This window comes from Podarcis vaucheri (genome assembly GCF_965113315.1).
Source record: "Podarcis vaucheri genome assembly, chromosome: 2".
Taxonomy (NCBI): domain Eukaryota; kingdom Metazoa; phylum Chordata; class Lepidosauria; order Squamata; family Lacertidae; genus Podarcis; species Podarcis vaucheri.
Genome location: NC_138760.1, coordinates 39,769,310 through 39,786,240, shown reverse-complemented (window position 1 = coordinate 39,786,240; position 16,931 = coordinate 39,769,310). Strand labels below are relative to the sequence as shown.

The following is a 16,931-nucleotide window of genomic DNA, read 5'->3' as shown; positions in this document are numbered from 1 at the left end:
TCTTTGCCTGTGCAATGTTTTATCTCTGTCTTCCTCTTTATCACACTATTAAACTTGTTCGCTAGATAACTAAAGTCCTACCGCCACATATCCATATAGGCAGCAGTGTAAAAGTTTTCATTGGGAGTCATTTTGGCTTGTCTTTCTAAAGATTCATTTTCTTCATTTCTGCAGAAGGAAGTAGAAGAGACAGTGCACATGATGCACGAGCAGACCCAGCGGTCTGAAAACACAGCTGGGTCCTATAGAGAATCAGAAGCCCTAAAATCTCAGCTGGAAGAGGAACGGAGCAAGAAAGCCAGGGCTCAGCAGCAGCTGGAAGAGCAGAGGAGCAAACTTCTCATGCTGAAGACCCAACGGCCTATTGAAAGAGTGGAGGAGAAAGAAGTGATGGAATACTATAGGGACCCCACTCTGGAGAGTGACCTGTCCAAAATATCTAATCAAATTGAGAATGAAATTAAGAAGAGAAGGGGTCTACAGGCAGATATTGAGATAATGAACAATAAGGTCCTCCAAATGGAGAAAGATAGTAAGGTTGTTAAAGCCCAGCTGCTTACAAAAGAAATTACTAAGATAGAGAAAGACCCAAGCCTAGATGCTCAAGCAGCCAGACTCCGAGAGGAAATCAGGCACCTCCAGGAGAACTCAACTTCCTCCTCCGAACTTGAACGGCTCAGGAAAGAGCTGCACTTGCTGGAGCAGATGCAGCCAAACATCCGAGAGAAAGTGGTGCTGAAAGAGGTGGTCAAGCTGGAGAAGGACCCAGAAATGCTAAAAGCAGTCAGGACATTGCAAATGCAAATTGACGAAGACAGCTTCAAGAGGAAGTCTCTGGTGGATACAATTGCTAAACTGAAAAGCAGGACTGAAGAGCTTGAAAAGCTGATTGAAACGGCAGAACCTAAAGTCATTGTGAAGGAGGTAAAGCAAGTGGAGCAAGACCCAGAGCTTCTGAAGGAGGCATCCAAGCTTCAGACTCTCATTGGTGAGGAGAGAAGCAAGAACTCGTTGCTAGCAAGCCAACTGATAGAGCTGCAGAGCAAATACAGCACTGTGGAAAAGGAAAAGCCTAAAGTGGAGGTTAAAGAAAGAGTCAACGAGATATTTCGTCTTGACCCAGAAACAGAAGAGGAGATAGTACGTTTGAAGAAAGAGCTCCAAGAAGCTTCAAGAAAAAGGTCAAGGGTTGACCAAGAGGTGGAAAGAGCCCTGACTGAGCTCAAAGTCCTTAAGTCTCAGCCTCCTACTGTGGAGTTTAAAGAGGTCATCGAAGAAGTGGTGAAGATGGAAAAGAGTCCGGAGATTCTGAGAGAAATAGACAGGCTGAAACAGCAGCTGAATGACCTTGTGAATACAAATGGCAGGTCCCAAGAACAGCTGATCAGGCTACAGGGAGAGAGAGATGAGTGGAAGAGGGAAAGATCCAAGGTAGAAACCAAGCTGGTTACCAAGGAGGTTGTCCGATATGAGAAAGACCCTCTGTTGGAGAGAGAAGCTGAACGCCTCCGCCAGGAAGTACGTAATGTATCACAAAAGAGGAGAGCAACCGAAGATGCCATCTATGACCTGCAGAACAAGTACATGCTTCTGGAGAGGAGAAAACCAGAGGAAAAAGTGGTGGTCCAGGAGGTAGTTCTCACCCAGAGAGACCCAAAACTCAGAGATGAGCACAGCAGGCTAAGTAAGAGCTTGGATGATGAAGTGAGCAACCGCCGACGCCTGGAACGTGAAGTCCAGCAGCTTCGAGCTGCGGTGGAAGAGAAAGAGAAGCTGCTTAATTTCCAAGAAGACAGAAACAAAAGACTAGCCTTGGAAAAGGAAATGCGGCAGATCACCTTGAGGATAAAGGAAATTGAGGAGAGCCCAGCCCCAGTGCAGGAAAAAATAATCACAGAGGAAGTGGTCAAGGTAGAGAAGGATCCTGTTCTTGAGCAGTCCAGCACCAACCTGCGAATTGAACTGGATAACGAAAAGGCTCAAGTATCGAGCCTGCAGAGGGAATGTAAGAAACTTCAATCCCAGATTGATGTTCTGCAAAAAACAAAGTCTCAGGAAAAAACCATCTACAAGGAAGTAATCAGAGTAGAAAAGGATAGGGTGCTAGAAAATGAGCGAGCTCGTCTCTGGGATCTGCTAAGCAGAGAGAGAACAGCACGGCAGAATGCAGAAGAAGATATCAGGCGTCTCAAGGAGAAGATTGAAAGAGCAGAAGGCATGACGAGAACATGGTCCAAAGAAGAAGCCGATCTCCAAAGAACTCGCAATCTGACAAGGCAAGAAAAAGACAATCTTGAGAATGAATTAAACGAACTAGAAAGGCAGAAGCAACAGAAAATCCTTTTCCTTAGAGAGCAGACCAAGCTCCTGAGCCAAAGGACAGAGAATGACAGACAAAAGAAGATGCAAATTGGTCAAGAGCTTTCTTCCCTTGAAGCAGACATACTTAGAGAGAAGGATCAGATCTATGAAAAAGAGAGGGCTATCCGGGAACTCCAAACCAGAGTTAACAAGGAAGAACTGAACCATGAGACCCAGATGAGAGAAACTAATCTCTCCACAAAGATTTCTATTCTGGACCCAGAGACTGGCAAGGATATGTCACCCTATGAGGCATATAAGAGAGGCATGATAGATCGAAGTCAATATATTCAGCTGCAAGAACTAGAATGTGATTGGGAAGAAATCACAACGCTGGGACCCAAAGGCGATGTTTCTGTGCTCCTTGACAAGAAGAGTGGGAAGCAGTACTCCATTGACGATGCCCTGCGGTTTAGGAGGATCACAAAAGAAGAATACCAGCTCTACAGGGAAGGCAAGATCCCCATCTCTGAGTTTGCTCTACTGGTAGCAGGAGAAACTAAGCAAAATTCCTCCCTTTCTATTGGTTCAATCATTTCCAAGTCTCCAGTTTCATCCCCCGTTTTCCAGCAAAAGCAGAGCTTCTTCCCTCCTGGCGTGCAGATAACCTTCTGTGACGATACCTTCCCCATTGCCGGTGTGTATGACACTACCTCCGACAACAAGTACAACATAAAGTCTGCACTTAGCAAGAAGCTGGTGGACCCAATGACTGCTCAAAAGCTTCTAGAGGCCCAAGCAGCTACTGGAGGCATTGTTGATCTTATCTCACGTGATCGATACTCTGTCCACAAAGCCATTGATAGAGGGCTGATAGACAACACTTACATGCAAAGGCTGCTGAATGCTCAGAAAGCTTTTACAGGGATTGAAGATCCAGTCACCAAGAGAAGGCTGTCTATAGGAGAGGCAGTCCAGAAAGGGTGGATGACCAAGGACAATGCCTTTCCCTATTTACAGGTCCAACATCTGACTGGAGGGCTAATAGATCCCAAGAAAACTGGCCGTATCCCAGTGCCAGAAGCTTCCCAGGCTGGCATGCTTAGTAGTGATCTGGCCATGATGCTACAAGATGAATCCAGCTATGAAAAGGATCTTGTTGACCCCATCACCAAAGAGAAGATTAATTACAAGGAAGCCATGGCTCGTTGCCGGAAAGATCCTCAAAGTGGGCTCCTTCTCCTTCCAACTACATCTGATGGATACCAGTCATATCAGTTCAGGCACTGAGAAAATAAGAAATCCTCAACAGAGCTCATATACTGTCCACAGATGAACAGAGTGCCTGGCAGTTCTAAATGGCTGTGTGCTATTCTAGATTGCTAGTCTTACTTCACTATAACAAGGCAGCAATGCACCTTTAAGATGCATTTCTGAAGGTAGAAGGGTTCTAATGCAGGAGTTACTGCATAGCAGTGGTTCCCAAACTTCCCCACCCCACCCCATGGGCCACTTGAAAAATGTTGAGGATCTTTGCAGATCTCTTAATGATTTATCTGCCTGTTGTAGCAATTGTGATGTGCTGTGCTAGATGATTTTTCATTGTATTTTTACAGAAATGCTGCAGGCCACCCGAATGAAGCTTATGGACTACTAGTGGTCCAGGGACCAGTTTGGGAACCCCTGCTGTATACTATAGGGAAATAAATGGGATTTTAAAAATAAACAGATATGCTTGGGAAACTTTTACTCTGTGCCTTCATGGCAAGTTTAAGGGTTGTGTATCAAGGAGCTTTGAGTTAGATGGTTGTCATGCATGCAATAAAAAAGTTAAAAGATTGAACAGGCTCCATTAGTTATCTTTTAAAAAGCTGGGATGGTTCCTGTATGCACATTAGGATCCTAACCATGAGTAAATCGCAACAGGCTGTGCTAAAGAATGGACCCCATAAAATGAACATTATACAACTATGGAGAACAACAGTGCAGAAGGTTACATGGGGATTCATGGCCAAAGAATACACTTTATCAGAAATCTAATGGTCGGGTCAGAGCAGGACTATGGGCAATAAAAGGCAAGCAAGACTGATGTACAACACACAGAGAACTTTTCATTCCCTTGATAACTGTGAGGGCTGGAGCTCAAAATGGCAAAAGGGGTTCTAGATTCTCTCTGTATACCATGCATTCAATATAAGCAAAAATGACCGCAGTGTAAAAGATTTTCCCATCATAGGCACTCTTGTCAGTAAGGACATTTGAGAACCAGCAAGTTACATTAAAAGATTTATCAAAGCATGTTTTTTTTTTATTTAGTGCATACAGAAACTTCTTCAATAATATTAACAGTTAATGATAAAAATGACTTAAAACATCAATAACAAGGTTTCTAAAAATAACCCCATAACTAGGCAGTGGCTTTGATTCAGAGCAGGCAGAAGTAGGGGACAAATTTACTGGTTTCCCTCCAGAGCAGATTTTCAGGAAGCACACAGGAGATTGCAGGCAAAAGAGGAAATCAGTGGACATTATCTCCCCCTGCCCTTCTATCAGCAGGAGCAATCCATGAGCCGAACCCTGCTTGCAGGATCCAACCCCCATGTATTCGGCCAAGATCAGTAACTGGAGTCTATCAAATATTTATTCTTTAGCATCCTGCTCTATCTAGCTTATTCAGTGACTCTCTTGGCACATTGATGATCAAAGACTGTCACATTCTAATTAAATTAGAAATGAAAACTTGAAGGGCCCGACAGCTGCTCCAAGATTAAGAAGCCCATTCTTTAATGTGAACTGTGTTTGGACCAAGTTTTTGTCCTTTCTTGAGGGAAAAGGTAAACAAGTATGCTGATAAAGGATACAAAAAGAAACTAAAATCTGTTGTATTTCTGGGTGGTCTCATGATGTCTGGTTCTCCCACAATTTCCTCTTGAGCATGGATAGTGTGAATGCCAGCAAAAAGCTCCCATATTAATTACAGGGAGAATCAAATGACATGATATCCCCTGTCGTCTGCAGGCTGTGCTGGCAGTGCCTAAGTTACTATAACCAATTTCTCTGCAATGCAATACTGAACTACAGCAAAAATAGAATAATATGTGGTTGCTGGATTAGGATTGAATTCAAATACATAGCAATCCTAAAATTTCAAATCATATTTTGCCCCATCAAATGCTTAGAGTGCCAAGTTTGTTTTCAAAGAACACAAGAGGCTGCCTTCTATTTAGAACAGTCAAAATCTATATGAATATAGCATTAACCCCACTAAAAGGCTGAGAACTTCTAAACCAGAATGAACAAGTTTCATCCTCTATAGCCATTCCAATTCCAAGCATAAGAGGCTCAGTTATTAGGAAGGGTTAATCCAGGGAACTATTGTCAGGGAAGCACACTGCAGATTTGCCTCCTTCTCATGGGCCATACCTCTCTACTACACGTTGCTCTCTGGCATCTCGTGATGGAGTCTGCCAGAAATATTGGTGGGTCAAAGCAGCTTTGGCTGAGATGCGTCTGTTGGGATCATACAGTAATAGTTGCTGCAATTAAAAGGGGGGACACAGAAATATCTCTCTTAATGGATTGATACTATGCCTATCATCCCAAAGTCAATACTAATTTTCTATTCCCAAGTATAGGCTTTGCATGCAATGGTAATGTCATGATCAAAATGGCAGAAATCACAAATCCCTATATTACCAAATACCTATATTACCAAATACACTTGAGGGTTAAGACTAAATCTCAGATTGAGGCTCTTGGCTGAAATTCTGGTTTACAACATCCCTGCCCCAAGGTTGTTTTAAAAACAAAACCCTTCATTCCAGCCTCTTTCTTACCATCAGCAAGTCTCGTCCGTCTCGGTCCAAGTTTGGAATTAACACCTTCATGTCTTTTCTCGGCCATTTTGGGAAATTCCCTTTGTAGTCCGGAAGTTGAGTCACTCCCGGCCACGATGATTCAGTAGGTGTACCAAGAGTGCGGAAAATACGGAAAAGCTGATCGATTTCGGAGTCCCCAGGAAATAAGGCTTTTCTGGTTACCTGGAGAAAGAAAAAGGATGTCTCACTCATCTATCTTTCCATAGGCACCCCTATTCTTTATCCAAGTGAAGTCCCAGGGAGTAGGAACAGAGAAAAATAAATACCTTTTAGTACAAGCCACCTGGTGCTGAAGGAGAAAGGAGAAATATACTGAACACACCAGATCCCCAGAAAATCATAATGTAGATCAGGGGGAGACTTCAAGCTTGTTGAATCTCCTTTGTTTTGTACTAGAATCCCAAGATCTACCAACCAGAGCTAGGTGCAAAGACATACAGTAAACTAAAGCAAGTTCAACGTGATAATATAGAACATGAAATCTAATGTTGATCCCATGCCCTATATTACAAACTTGAACTTCATTTGAACTAAAACTTCAGTCATGTTTTATTCTGCTGAGAGCTCAGGAGAGAAAGACAACAAGGACAGCCATGGGGGTGGAAATCTACATAAAAACCAGAGATGTATTAATATGAAACTTTTAAAATAAAAATTGGTTTAATTGATCTTTGCAAAAGCAATTGACATGGCTTTTCAGTATGAGCCATATGGTAGGCAAGGCTGAAGGAAGAGCCTAAATGCTTAAACCTTTGCGGTTTTCAAATGTTGTAAACAGTATTAGGATAAGGGCTGCATGTCCTTTAATCGAGTGCCATGTCATCTTCATCACTTTCTTCCTATACAGCAGCAGCCTCTAGTGGCTGCTGCCACATTGCACATCTTTCTCATAGCAAGGTGTTTTTCAGGAGAAGTCAGCTAGTGTGTGTAAGAGGTTGAAAACTAAGGGAACGCATTGCTGATCTACCACTGAAAGATCTGTTCTGATAGGAGCTTAGGGAACAGCCTTATACAAGATTGTTGGTCCATCTAGCTCAGCACTGTTGACACTGACTGAAAGCGGCTCTCCAAGCCCTACCTGGAAGCACCAGGCACTGAACCTAGGATCTTTCTGCATGCTAGGTATATGCTCTGTCACTGAGCTGCAAGCCTTCCCCATGAGCCACAGTTCTTCTTTTCCTTATGCAGAAAGCTAGCCGCATGCAACTGGCTAAAGTTCAATCAGATACTTCCAGATGGGGGCTTAATGTTGTGAATGGAGAAATCTGAGTTAAGATGCCAGCCCATATCTTTTTAAAGCATTTGACGACAATAATGTTATGTAGGCTTTGCAATAAAATAAAATAAAAATGCATGCATAAGGAATATACATCCCTCTGGAAGCATCCTCACAGAATTGAGAGATAAATTTACCAAACCAAAATGGAAGCTACATTCCACATAATTTTTCTTCACTTTAGACTACCTGCCATGGTCACAACCTTCCTCTTCAATACAGCAGCAGCGTGATCCTCACTATGCACTAAATCTTATTTATTTGAAAGATACAGCACCCCTCAGTGCAGCTTTCATAGCAGTGTACAAAAACCAGGTATAATGCTCAAATAAAAGAAAACATTTTTAAATGGATAAAAAATTGAAAGTAAGTTTCTCCTTTACTCTGCTGTGATCAGGAAGCATGTATCTAAACAGAATCAGATGGCCACAGGAGCAGCAGCAACAATCAATGCACATTTTCATGCTCATTGCAGCTTTTAACAATATCAGAGAAGGAAGTCTTATTAAAGACTCTTGAAATTTTAAAAAGGTGGTGGCAAGAATAACACATTTTGAACACAAAACTTGGTTCTGCCACACAGTAGAATTAGGAAAAAAATAAGAGCACATTGTTTACATGATTCACAGTGTCTGTTTTGGATATTTGTAATGTTAAGAGTATACATAAACTCAGTATCACTGATTTTTATGTCATCCAGATGACACAGTGCACCAACTGCTTCTCTTGCCAAAATGCAAGTATTGATTTGAGCTTCAATACTGACTTCTGGGCTAAGGGCTCAGATTAGAAATTCTCTTCAGAGAGTGTGTGTGAGACAAAGACAAAGGGGAGCTAGGTAGCTATAAATACAAACAAGGCACACATTACCACATAAAATTTTCATAAGAAATTAACATATTTGTGCGTCTAAAACGCAGTGCACTTTACTTTTGAATCAAAAAAACTGAAGTCTATTACCATTTCTGCAAATATGCAGCCAATGCTCCAGATATCCACAGCAGTTGAGTAGAATTTACAACCTAGTAAAATTTCAGGAGCCCGATACCATAAGGTTACAACCTAGAAGGAACCACATTGAAAGCTCGAGTTCAATTTATGCTTTTTATGTATTCAAATGCCTTCCCACCCTCAGTTAAAAACTTTTATGATTGAGCCCATAAACTTTTACAGTCCAGTCTTTTGCAAGAAATTGTTCTCACTCGGATGAAGTCCGTTGGACTGCAGCATGGCCTCTTGAACGCCAGCCAGAAAAACAGGTGTTGCTATCCCTCCACTCACTCTCCTCCCCAAACTGCTATGAGACAAAACTAGAGTCCCACTTGTTCTCTGCTATAGCTGGACAAATATAATAATAATAATTTTTTATTTATACCCCGCCCTCCCCAGCCAAGGCCGGGCTCAGAGCGGCTTACAAGCAATAATAAAAACAAGATGAATGATTACAACTTAAAAACAAAAATAAAATACAACATTAAAATAATGGAACATTAAAATATTAAAATGTAGCCTCATTGCAGGAGAAGGAAAAGAAAATGGGGGGGAGGGAATCAAATTGGCTCCAAGCCAAAGGCCAGGCGGAACAACTCTGTCTTACAGGCCCTGCGGAAAGAAATCAGATCCTGCAGGGCCCTGGTCTCATGAGACAGAGCGTTCCACCAAGTTGGGGCCAGTGCTGAAAAGGCCCTGGCTCTGGTTGAAGCCAATCTAACTTCCTTAGGGCCTGGGACCACTAGGGTGTTGTTATTTATGGACCTTGAGGCTCTCCGTGGGGCATACCAGGCGAGGCGGTCCCGTAGGTACGAGGGTCCTAGGCCGTGAAGGGCTTTAAAGGTCAAAAGCAGCACCTTAAATCTGACCCTGTACTCCACCGGGAGCCAGTGCAGCTTGTAAAGCACTGGATGAATATGCTCCCATGGCAGAGACCCCGTGAGGAGCCTCGCTGCAGCATTCTGTACCCGCTGGAGTTTCTGGGACAGCTTCAAGGGCAGCCCCGCATAGAGCGAATTACAGTAGTCAAGCCTGGAGATGACTGTCGCATGGATCACTGTGGCCAGGTCGGGGCGGGAAAGGTAAGGGACCAACTGCTTGATGCGGCGAAGGTGGAAAAATGTCGCCTTGGCTGTTGCTGTAACTTGCGCCTCCATGGAAAGGGAGGCGTCAAGGATTACACCCAAACTCTTAACGGAAGGCAATGGCACTAACTGGGCCCCCTCAAGAGAAGGGAGTTGGTCCCTCATCCCCATACCATCCCGACCCAGCCATAGGACCTCTGTCTTCGAAGGATTTAGTTTCAATCGGCTCCCACGAAACCATCCAGCCACAGCTTCCAAGCATCTGGTCAGTGTGTCCGGGGCCGAGTCAGTGTGGCCATCCATCAGCAGATAGAGCTGAGTGTCATCAGCATATTGGTGACAGTCCAGCCCAAAGCTCCGGATAATCTGGGCAAGGGGGCGCATAAAGATGTTAAAAAGCATCGGGGAGAGAATTGCGCCCTGTGGCACTCCACACACCAAGGAGTGGCGTGACGACATTTCCCTCCCTAGTGCCACCCTCTGTCCCCGACCAGAGATAAAAGAGCACAACCAGTTACGGGCTATGCCCTGTATCCCCACGTCTGCGAGGCGATGGTCCAGAAGATCATGATCGACTATGTCAAAGGCTGCTGACAAATCTAAAAGGATCAGCAGCCCTGACCCGCCTCGATCCAGTTGTCTACGGATATCATCTGTTAGGGCAACCAGAGCCGTCTCCGTCCCAAAACCAGGACGGAAACCGGACTGAAATGGATCTAATGCCGATGTTTCCTCCAGAAACCTACCAAGCTGTTCAGCAACCGCTCTCTCAATTACCTTACCCAGGTATGGAAGATTTGAAACTGGGCGGTAATTGGATAGGTCTAAGGGATCTAATGAAGTTTTCTTTAAGAGTGGACGCACCACTGCTTCCTTCAGTTCCCCTGGGAATGTCCCCGTGTCAAGGGACAAATTGATAATTTCAACCAGGGGGGGTCCGCGCAACATCTGGACACTCCCTAATCAGCCAAGACGGGCACGGATCAAGGAGGCAGGTGGTGGGCCTACCAACTTGGAGGAATCTATCCACATCAGTAGGGAGTATCCGATCGAAATGGTCCAAAGGGAACTGATGGAGCAATGAGCTCAGAAGCAAGATGACTGCATCCCCTTTTTCTGTCTCAGCGCATTTAAAAATCTAAATTCCTGGAGAGAAACCATGTTAGTCTGAGGTAGTAAAAACATACCTTCAAAATGTATCATGGCGTGAACTTTTAATCTGCAGAATCTTGACCCAGAATACTAAAGGTATGGGCACAGTCTTTAGGTTAAAGTCTGCCAATTGCAGTTTCAATCCATTCTCTGCATAAGACTGGGCATCATAATAGCTCATTTCATGGCTACTTTTCTTCTCACTTCACATCAAATAACATAGCCAGAGCAGCACCCAGAGGGGGTCTCCTGCATCTTTCAGTGTTTCAAAGGCAGGAAAATTCTACCATTGTGGAGCATCACAGAAGCACTCTGATGGTGCAAAATCTGCCTCAAAAACTGTGCTTACACAAACACACACACACGCACACACACACACACACACCTTCTCAGAGGATGACTTGGAAACCTTCTTGCCTACTAACAGCACTAAGAAAGAGAAGGAAGAGATGATGACGAACATTACCTCATGAGTGTAAGTACGCAGTGGAACACCAAAGGCTCTTGCTAGGCCAAAATCAGCTAGTTTGATGGCTCCCATTTCGTTTATAAGTAAGTTCTGGGGCTTCAGATCTCTGTGGATGACTCTGTGGGAGTGACAGAAGCTTACACCTTGTAGCAGTTGATAAAGGTAGCTCTAGGGAGAAGCAAAGGTTTCAGAGATTAGTAAAAACAAACGAACAAGCATTTTAAATGCATTATAACACTGTGATACCAGATGGTGCTGTAGAAGTCCGTCTTTCAGCAACATGATTTCCCACTACGAGGTTTACAATGCATTTTCCTGAAACTTTTTTTTATGTGGCAAGATCCAGTGTAGGCATAAAGAAACCATGGGCAGCTGGTACATAATATGCCACAGTTCAACATCTCAAACAATCGCTTGCTTGCAAACAGGTTCCACGTACATTGTTAATATATTTCTTTGAGAACAGCAGTGTGACCAGATAAGAAACTTTCCACACTCCTTGTTAGGGTAGCCAGTTTGTTTCCTGTCAGCGTTCCTATGTCTTTTTTAAATGACAGGAAGAACGCAAGGAGAAAATTCAACAGTTAAAGCTCTCCTACCCCAGCCTTTGCCTGATTTGTTGTCTGTCACAGTTTTTAAAGGCACTATCAGATACAAAGAAAGTTAAAATCTTACAGGCCCTTCTGCAACGTGAATGGCTTTTCAATGCTTCAAGGTCAGTGGTAGTTAACCTGCAGCCTGTCACATATTGCTGAACTACAACTCCCATAATCCCTGTTAACTGACAATGCTGTCTGAGGCTGATGGGAGTTGAAATTCAAGAACATATTTCCAGGTATATACTGTAAGTGACTGTGCGTATGTTTGTGTAAACTTCTACCTTGACCAAACTTAAAGGCAGCTCCCCTGTACGGGATGAGTCCATGTACTTCTTAAGGTCCTGATTCAGATATTCAAAGACTAGATAGAGTTTCTTCTGACTGTGAACCACATCGAGAAGCCTGGAATAAAAATTGAATTCAGTGACTGAACATCTGGGTTTGGAAGAACTAATGCCCCTGCAGAACAAATGCATCCACCACTCCCACGCACACGCACACGCACACACACACACACACACACACCTTTTTTGGCACAACAGAAGGAGAGTCAGTGTGGCACAGTAGTTAGGAAGCTGGACTAAGACTGGGGAGACCCAGGATCAACTCCTCAATCAGTCATGAAGCAAATTTGGGCTTTGTCTCTCAGCCTAACCTATGCCATACGGTTGTTGTAATGGTAAGAGAGCAGTAGCAGCTCCATTGTTCTCCTGGCTTCCCAGTGCTGTGAGTCACTGTCATTTACCAAGAGGGAGAGGGGTGAAGCAGCAACTCACGGTGTTGAGAAGCCAGGAGAGCAACAGAGACCCACCTCCACCATCCCATGAGCCACTACTAAGAAGAGAGAGGCAGAACCATGTATGCCACTCCGAGCTCCTTGGAAGAAGGATGGGATAAAAATGTAATACACAAAGCAAGTAGACAAGCCACTGAGTGAAGGAGCTTGTTTGCAAAACTGCATTCTCTAGTAGCTGCCAACAGATGTCTTGCTTAAATGCTGGCTGTTGCAATGCTATTTAAATTAAACTTACTCAGCACCGAGACGCCCTTGTTGCAGTTTCGTGTTTATTTATCCCTCATTCTCTCCTGTGCTGCTCTGCAAAGAACAGCAAAGGTGCAACAAAAGACTATGAGGAACAAATTAACATGATCTGTTTTCAGATACCTGTATGCCTGCATGTTATTCGAAACAGCAAGGCAGCACACTACTAATGAGCAGGTTTACTACTGTAACTATGCTACTTTGCCTCTTAAAATGTACTTGCATGAATAGTTACTTGTAGATATGCTAGCAGACAATGTCTCTCACTCCAAGTGTCACTCTAACCTAGCCCCTGGTCCCTATGATAATGACAATGGCCTCAAGCCAGGATTATTGCCCCAGGAGATCTCATGACCAGCTCCTCAACAATCAGACTCCAAACCTGTGAGTGGCAGCTCAAGAGTATTTTGATAGCCACCCCAAGGCTGTTTTAGTCTCCTCAAGGTGTCTGCTGGAAAAGTTCCAAGAAAGTTGGCATAGGATTTGCAGTCTGAATTAAAAATAGCCTTATCTATTCCATGTTTCTATTAATCTAAGCAATGCTGTTATGGGTTATAGATGAGAACAGCTCACATCTCTAAAAGCAGCAGAAATATGAGATGACTGGACTCTTACTGAACTAGAAGCATGGGAACCCCCTACAAAAAATTATAATTTGGCAAAATATTTGGACTTTATGATATGTATTGGTATAATTTGGAATAATCAATGTGATATAAGTGGATTGTTAAATGGAAAACTTAATAAAAATTATTTTTTAAAAAAGAGAACAGCTCACATCTACACAGACACAAAGTCTAGACTTTTTCTTACCTCACTATGTTTGGATGTTTCAATTCTTTCAGCAGGGAGATTTCTCGAATTGCTGTACTGGGAACTCCTTCCGTCTCCCTGTGAAGAAAGGGATTTGGTATCAAACAATCCAATTCTTTCTGCTTTACTGGGCATCAGTGATTATTTCCACTCACATATCTTCTCTAGGGGAATGTTCATAGAGCTTGTCAGCCAAAGCAGGGAGGGAATCACAAAAAAGAGAAAATGTGGAAAACTACACAGGTATAAGGTTAATATGGGACGCGGGTGGCGCTGTGGGCTAAAGCCTCAGCGCCTAGGGCTTGCCGATCGAAAGGTCGGCAGTTCGAATCCCCGCGGCGGGGTGCGCTCCCGCTGCTCGGTCCCAGCGCCTGCCAACCTAGCAGTTCGAAAGCACCCCCGGGTGCAAGTAGATAAATAGGTACCGCTTACCAGCGGGAAGGTAAACGGCGTTCCGTGTGCTGCGCTGGCTCGCCAGATACAGCTTTGTCACGCTGGCCACGTGACCCGGAAGTGTCTCCGGACAGCGCTGGCCCCCGGCCAATAGATGTGAGATGGGCGCACAAACCCCAGAGTCTGCCAAGACTGGCCCGTTCGGGCAGGGGTACCTTTACCTTTACCTTTATAAGGTTAATATTTTAGCAACAGCAAGCATAACATATGTGAACAAGTAAGGAATAAGATATGATAATCTCAGTGCATTCTGAGTAAGGCTCTTCTACATAGGTTGAACTACAACTACTAAAAGATAAAATTAAGGAGATGGCCTTTCTCCTCAAAGACTATAAGTCTTTTCTCCACCCCCTTCAATTCTGATAGTGCTTCAATAAGAAAAGCATATCTGCACAAAATTTTAAAAGGGACAGATACATTCATGTGTCTCCACTGTCATATTTAATGGCTAAATCAGCCATTAGTCTCCATGCTTAAGGTGCTTGCAATTCTACTGTTACAGTAAGTATACTTTACATTAACAGCTGGACCCTATTTGGAACTGACCCTTATGTGAATAAATTCTGCCCATGGTTTTCCGCATGGTATCTCTCAAATTCCACAATTTGCAATGTATTAAAATTCAAAACATAAATGCTATCAGAAAACCATTTCATGAGTTTTAAGAGTAGCCAATTCAGGGGAAAGTTAGTGAACTAGGTACTTACGAATCTAGGCGGATCTTCTTCAAAGCAACTAGCTGGCCTGTCTGTTTGTTTTTGGCTTTATATACTACCCCATAGGTGCCCTCTCCAATCTTCTCTACCTTTTGGAAGACATCTTGGAACGCATCCATTCTCTGTCTTCTTACTTGCTGCTGTAACATTTGATCAGACAATTAGGAGTAGTACTATCTGGTCATCTCTATACATCATAGCATTTTGCATGTTTCCATTCTTCCATTCACCCTATCCCTGAAAAGTAATAATAATCCATTTAAACAAATAAGCATAATGCTTAAATAACATCTTTAATAATCCCTTTCAAATGGACTACTCTCATATTCTCCAATACATTAACCTACTTAAGTTAACTGAAGGTGTCTGGCGATTACAATGACATTTACTGTTCCCTTTTGTGCTATGACAGCCCAGCCCCAGGGCCAAGAAACACAATACGCATCCCCACATAATGGATGATGTCTTATTGGGATCCTGCCTTTCCTTCAAGGAGTTCAGGGTGGTATTTTGGGCTCACAACACCATCCTATGAAGCAGATGAGCCTCAAAGGGTGTTTCGTTTCATAGCAAAAGATGTGCCCGACTTTCCCAGTCAAACTTTATCAACTACACCCCACAGGCCTTGTTTGTTTGCCTCAGCTGCAAAATTAAGCACAGGTTTCGTACCAGTGGAGCAGAAAACGTAGGCAAATGGCACATTTTTCACTCTCTCCCCTATGGAGCAGATTGGCAACAGAGCCAGGACAGGCAAGAGGAAGGGATTCTTTACACAATGCATAATTGCATTAGGGGATCCACAGCCACAATGTTTTCTAGGGTAACTGCAGATATAGGGAATAGTCTTGTCCGTCCAACAGGGTTAATCAAAATATTTCTTGACTTAAGGGGGGGGGGGAGTGTTGGGAATATTCTGAGTAAGAATCCTTCTTTACATGCGATGTTCAAGAACATGGCATTGTTAAATGGAAGAGACTTACTGCACGTTGTCATATTTGAGGAAGGCCTTGGGCCCAGGCCTGCCCTGACACCCAAGGCACTAACCACTACGCCACTCCTGTTCCCACGCGAGTCACAAATTACTAATGTGATCATCTAAGGGTAAAATTAAAGCTCTCACTCCTCAGAATGCTTCCCACCTGCTCATCTAGTCTTCCATTTGCCTCCATACCCTCCTTCCTACTGAACTACAGTGTTTCCAAGGGGTCAAAATTCACCTCACACCACCACTAAAGTGGCTTTTGCCCACTAGAGGGAGATGTTCAAATGCAAAAATGCAAATGTTACCAAATATAAGAAAACACACAGAGATCTCTTTTGGTGCTGTTTGACTAGTATACTCACAGTTTCTGCATCCCTTCCAACAGGGATATATTGTAGGAAGTTGACAGGAGCAATAACTGCAGGCTAGACTTTGGCCCTGCTTTTAAAATTTCTTGCAAGGGGGAAATGATCAAAATTACTTAATTTGGGCAAGTTTTTCTTTGCTCACAGGCTATCTTTTCTTCAGAGACTTGGTGATAGCACCGAAGCACTCGTGAGGCCCAGAGGACTTCTGTTATGAAGTGAGACTAACAGATGCAAATATCAAATACAGTAAATAAATAATATTTGTATATTCAAAGAATGCAAGGAAGGATAAAGTGGGCATGCAGCAGCCCTGCAGCCCAAATTCCCATCCCTGCTGGCTCCACCCCAACTTTTGCACATCAAAACCAGTATTATGATAGGATACTTCATGGGTTCAGCCTCTCCGTGCTTGGAAACCATGTGTATCAGGGTTCCCAATTGTAACCATTCTTCAAGTATAGGATGAATAACACATTTCTCCTACCTCACCCCCAGCCTTTAAACAATGTTAAAGTCTTGCAATTATTATCAATATGCAAACGAATATGCTTATCCACATATGGAGAAGCACCATTTTACACTTGCAAAAAAGTTGCGATCCTCATCATTTCAAGAACATGTCTTAATTTTTAATTTGGGATGGTGGTGGTCTGTTTCTGACACTACAGTGAACATGGTGGTTAAGGTCATTGCACAGAGCGAACAGTTTGATGCTGAGTTCTCAAAAGTGTGTTAACTAGGAAGAAATGGCACATGGGTGGATTTTTAATATCTCTTCAACACATTTTTATAAGTAGGCATGGCACT

At 43.3% G+C, this 16,931-nt stretch overlaps 2 protein-coding genes across 16 annotated transcripts in view; one reads left to right on the top strand and one right to left on the bottom strand.

Moving 5' to 3' along the window:
* The window catches only part of EVPL (envoplakin), a 43,240-nt gene extending 39,096 nt beyond the window's left edge, over positions 1–4,144 (top strand). The window contains exon 23 of the mRNA XM_082202963.1: positions 175–4,144. Within this exon, the coding sequence (XP_082059089.1) occupies positions 175–3,591 (3,417 nt within the window). The 3' untranslated portion in view covers positions 3,592–4,144. The remainder of the gene's footprint in view (positions 1–174) is intronic.
* A 430-nt stretch (positions 4,145–4,574) lies between these two features.
* CDK3 (cyclin dependent kinase 3) lies at positions 4,575–16,519 on the bottom strand. Of its 15 annotated transcripts, none has more exons than XM_082204436.1 (8): positions 16,119–16,519; positions 14,864–14,914; positions 13,606–13,683; positions 12,032–12,152; positions 11,149–11,319; positions 8,416–8,517; positions 6,138–6,341; positions 4,575–5,837 (listed from the first exon to the last, which is right to left on the bottom strand). In XM_082204436.1, exons 2-8 carry the CDS (start codon positions 14,887–14,889, stop codon positions 5,712–5,714), a joined length of 828 nt encoding a protein of 275 aa, XP_082060562.1. In that variant the 5' UTR covers positions 14,890–14,914; positions 16,119–16,519; the 3' UTR covers positions 4,575–5,711. The 15 variants fall into 15 exon arrangements, with proteins under 15 accessions (XP_082060562.1, XP_082060569.1, XP_082060558.1 ...); XM_082204443.1 differs by having other exon boundaries at positions 14,766–14,914; positions 16,119–16,518; XM_082204432.1 differs by having other exon boundaries at positions 14,766–14,911; positions 16,119–16,518.
* Between the last annotated feature and the right edge of the window lie 412 nt (positions 16,520–16,931).

Coding starts and splice junctions, on each gene's coding strand:
- CDK3 (XM_082204430.1), bottom strand. CDS start 15,555: ATGCATTGTGTAAAGAATCCCTTCCTCTTGCCTGTCCTGGCTCTGTTG. Junction 11,320..12,031: donor TGCCTTTAAGTTTGGTCAAG/GTAGAAGTTTAC, acceptor GCTTCTCCCTAG/AGCTACCTTTATCAACTGCT. Junction 5,838..6,137: donor ACGGACGAGACTTGCTGATG/GTAAGAAAGAGG, acceptor TTTTAATTGCAG/CAACTATTACTGTATGATCC.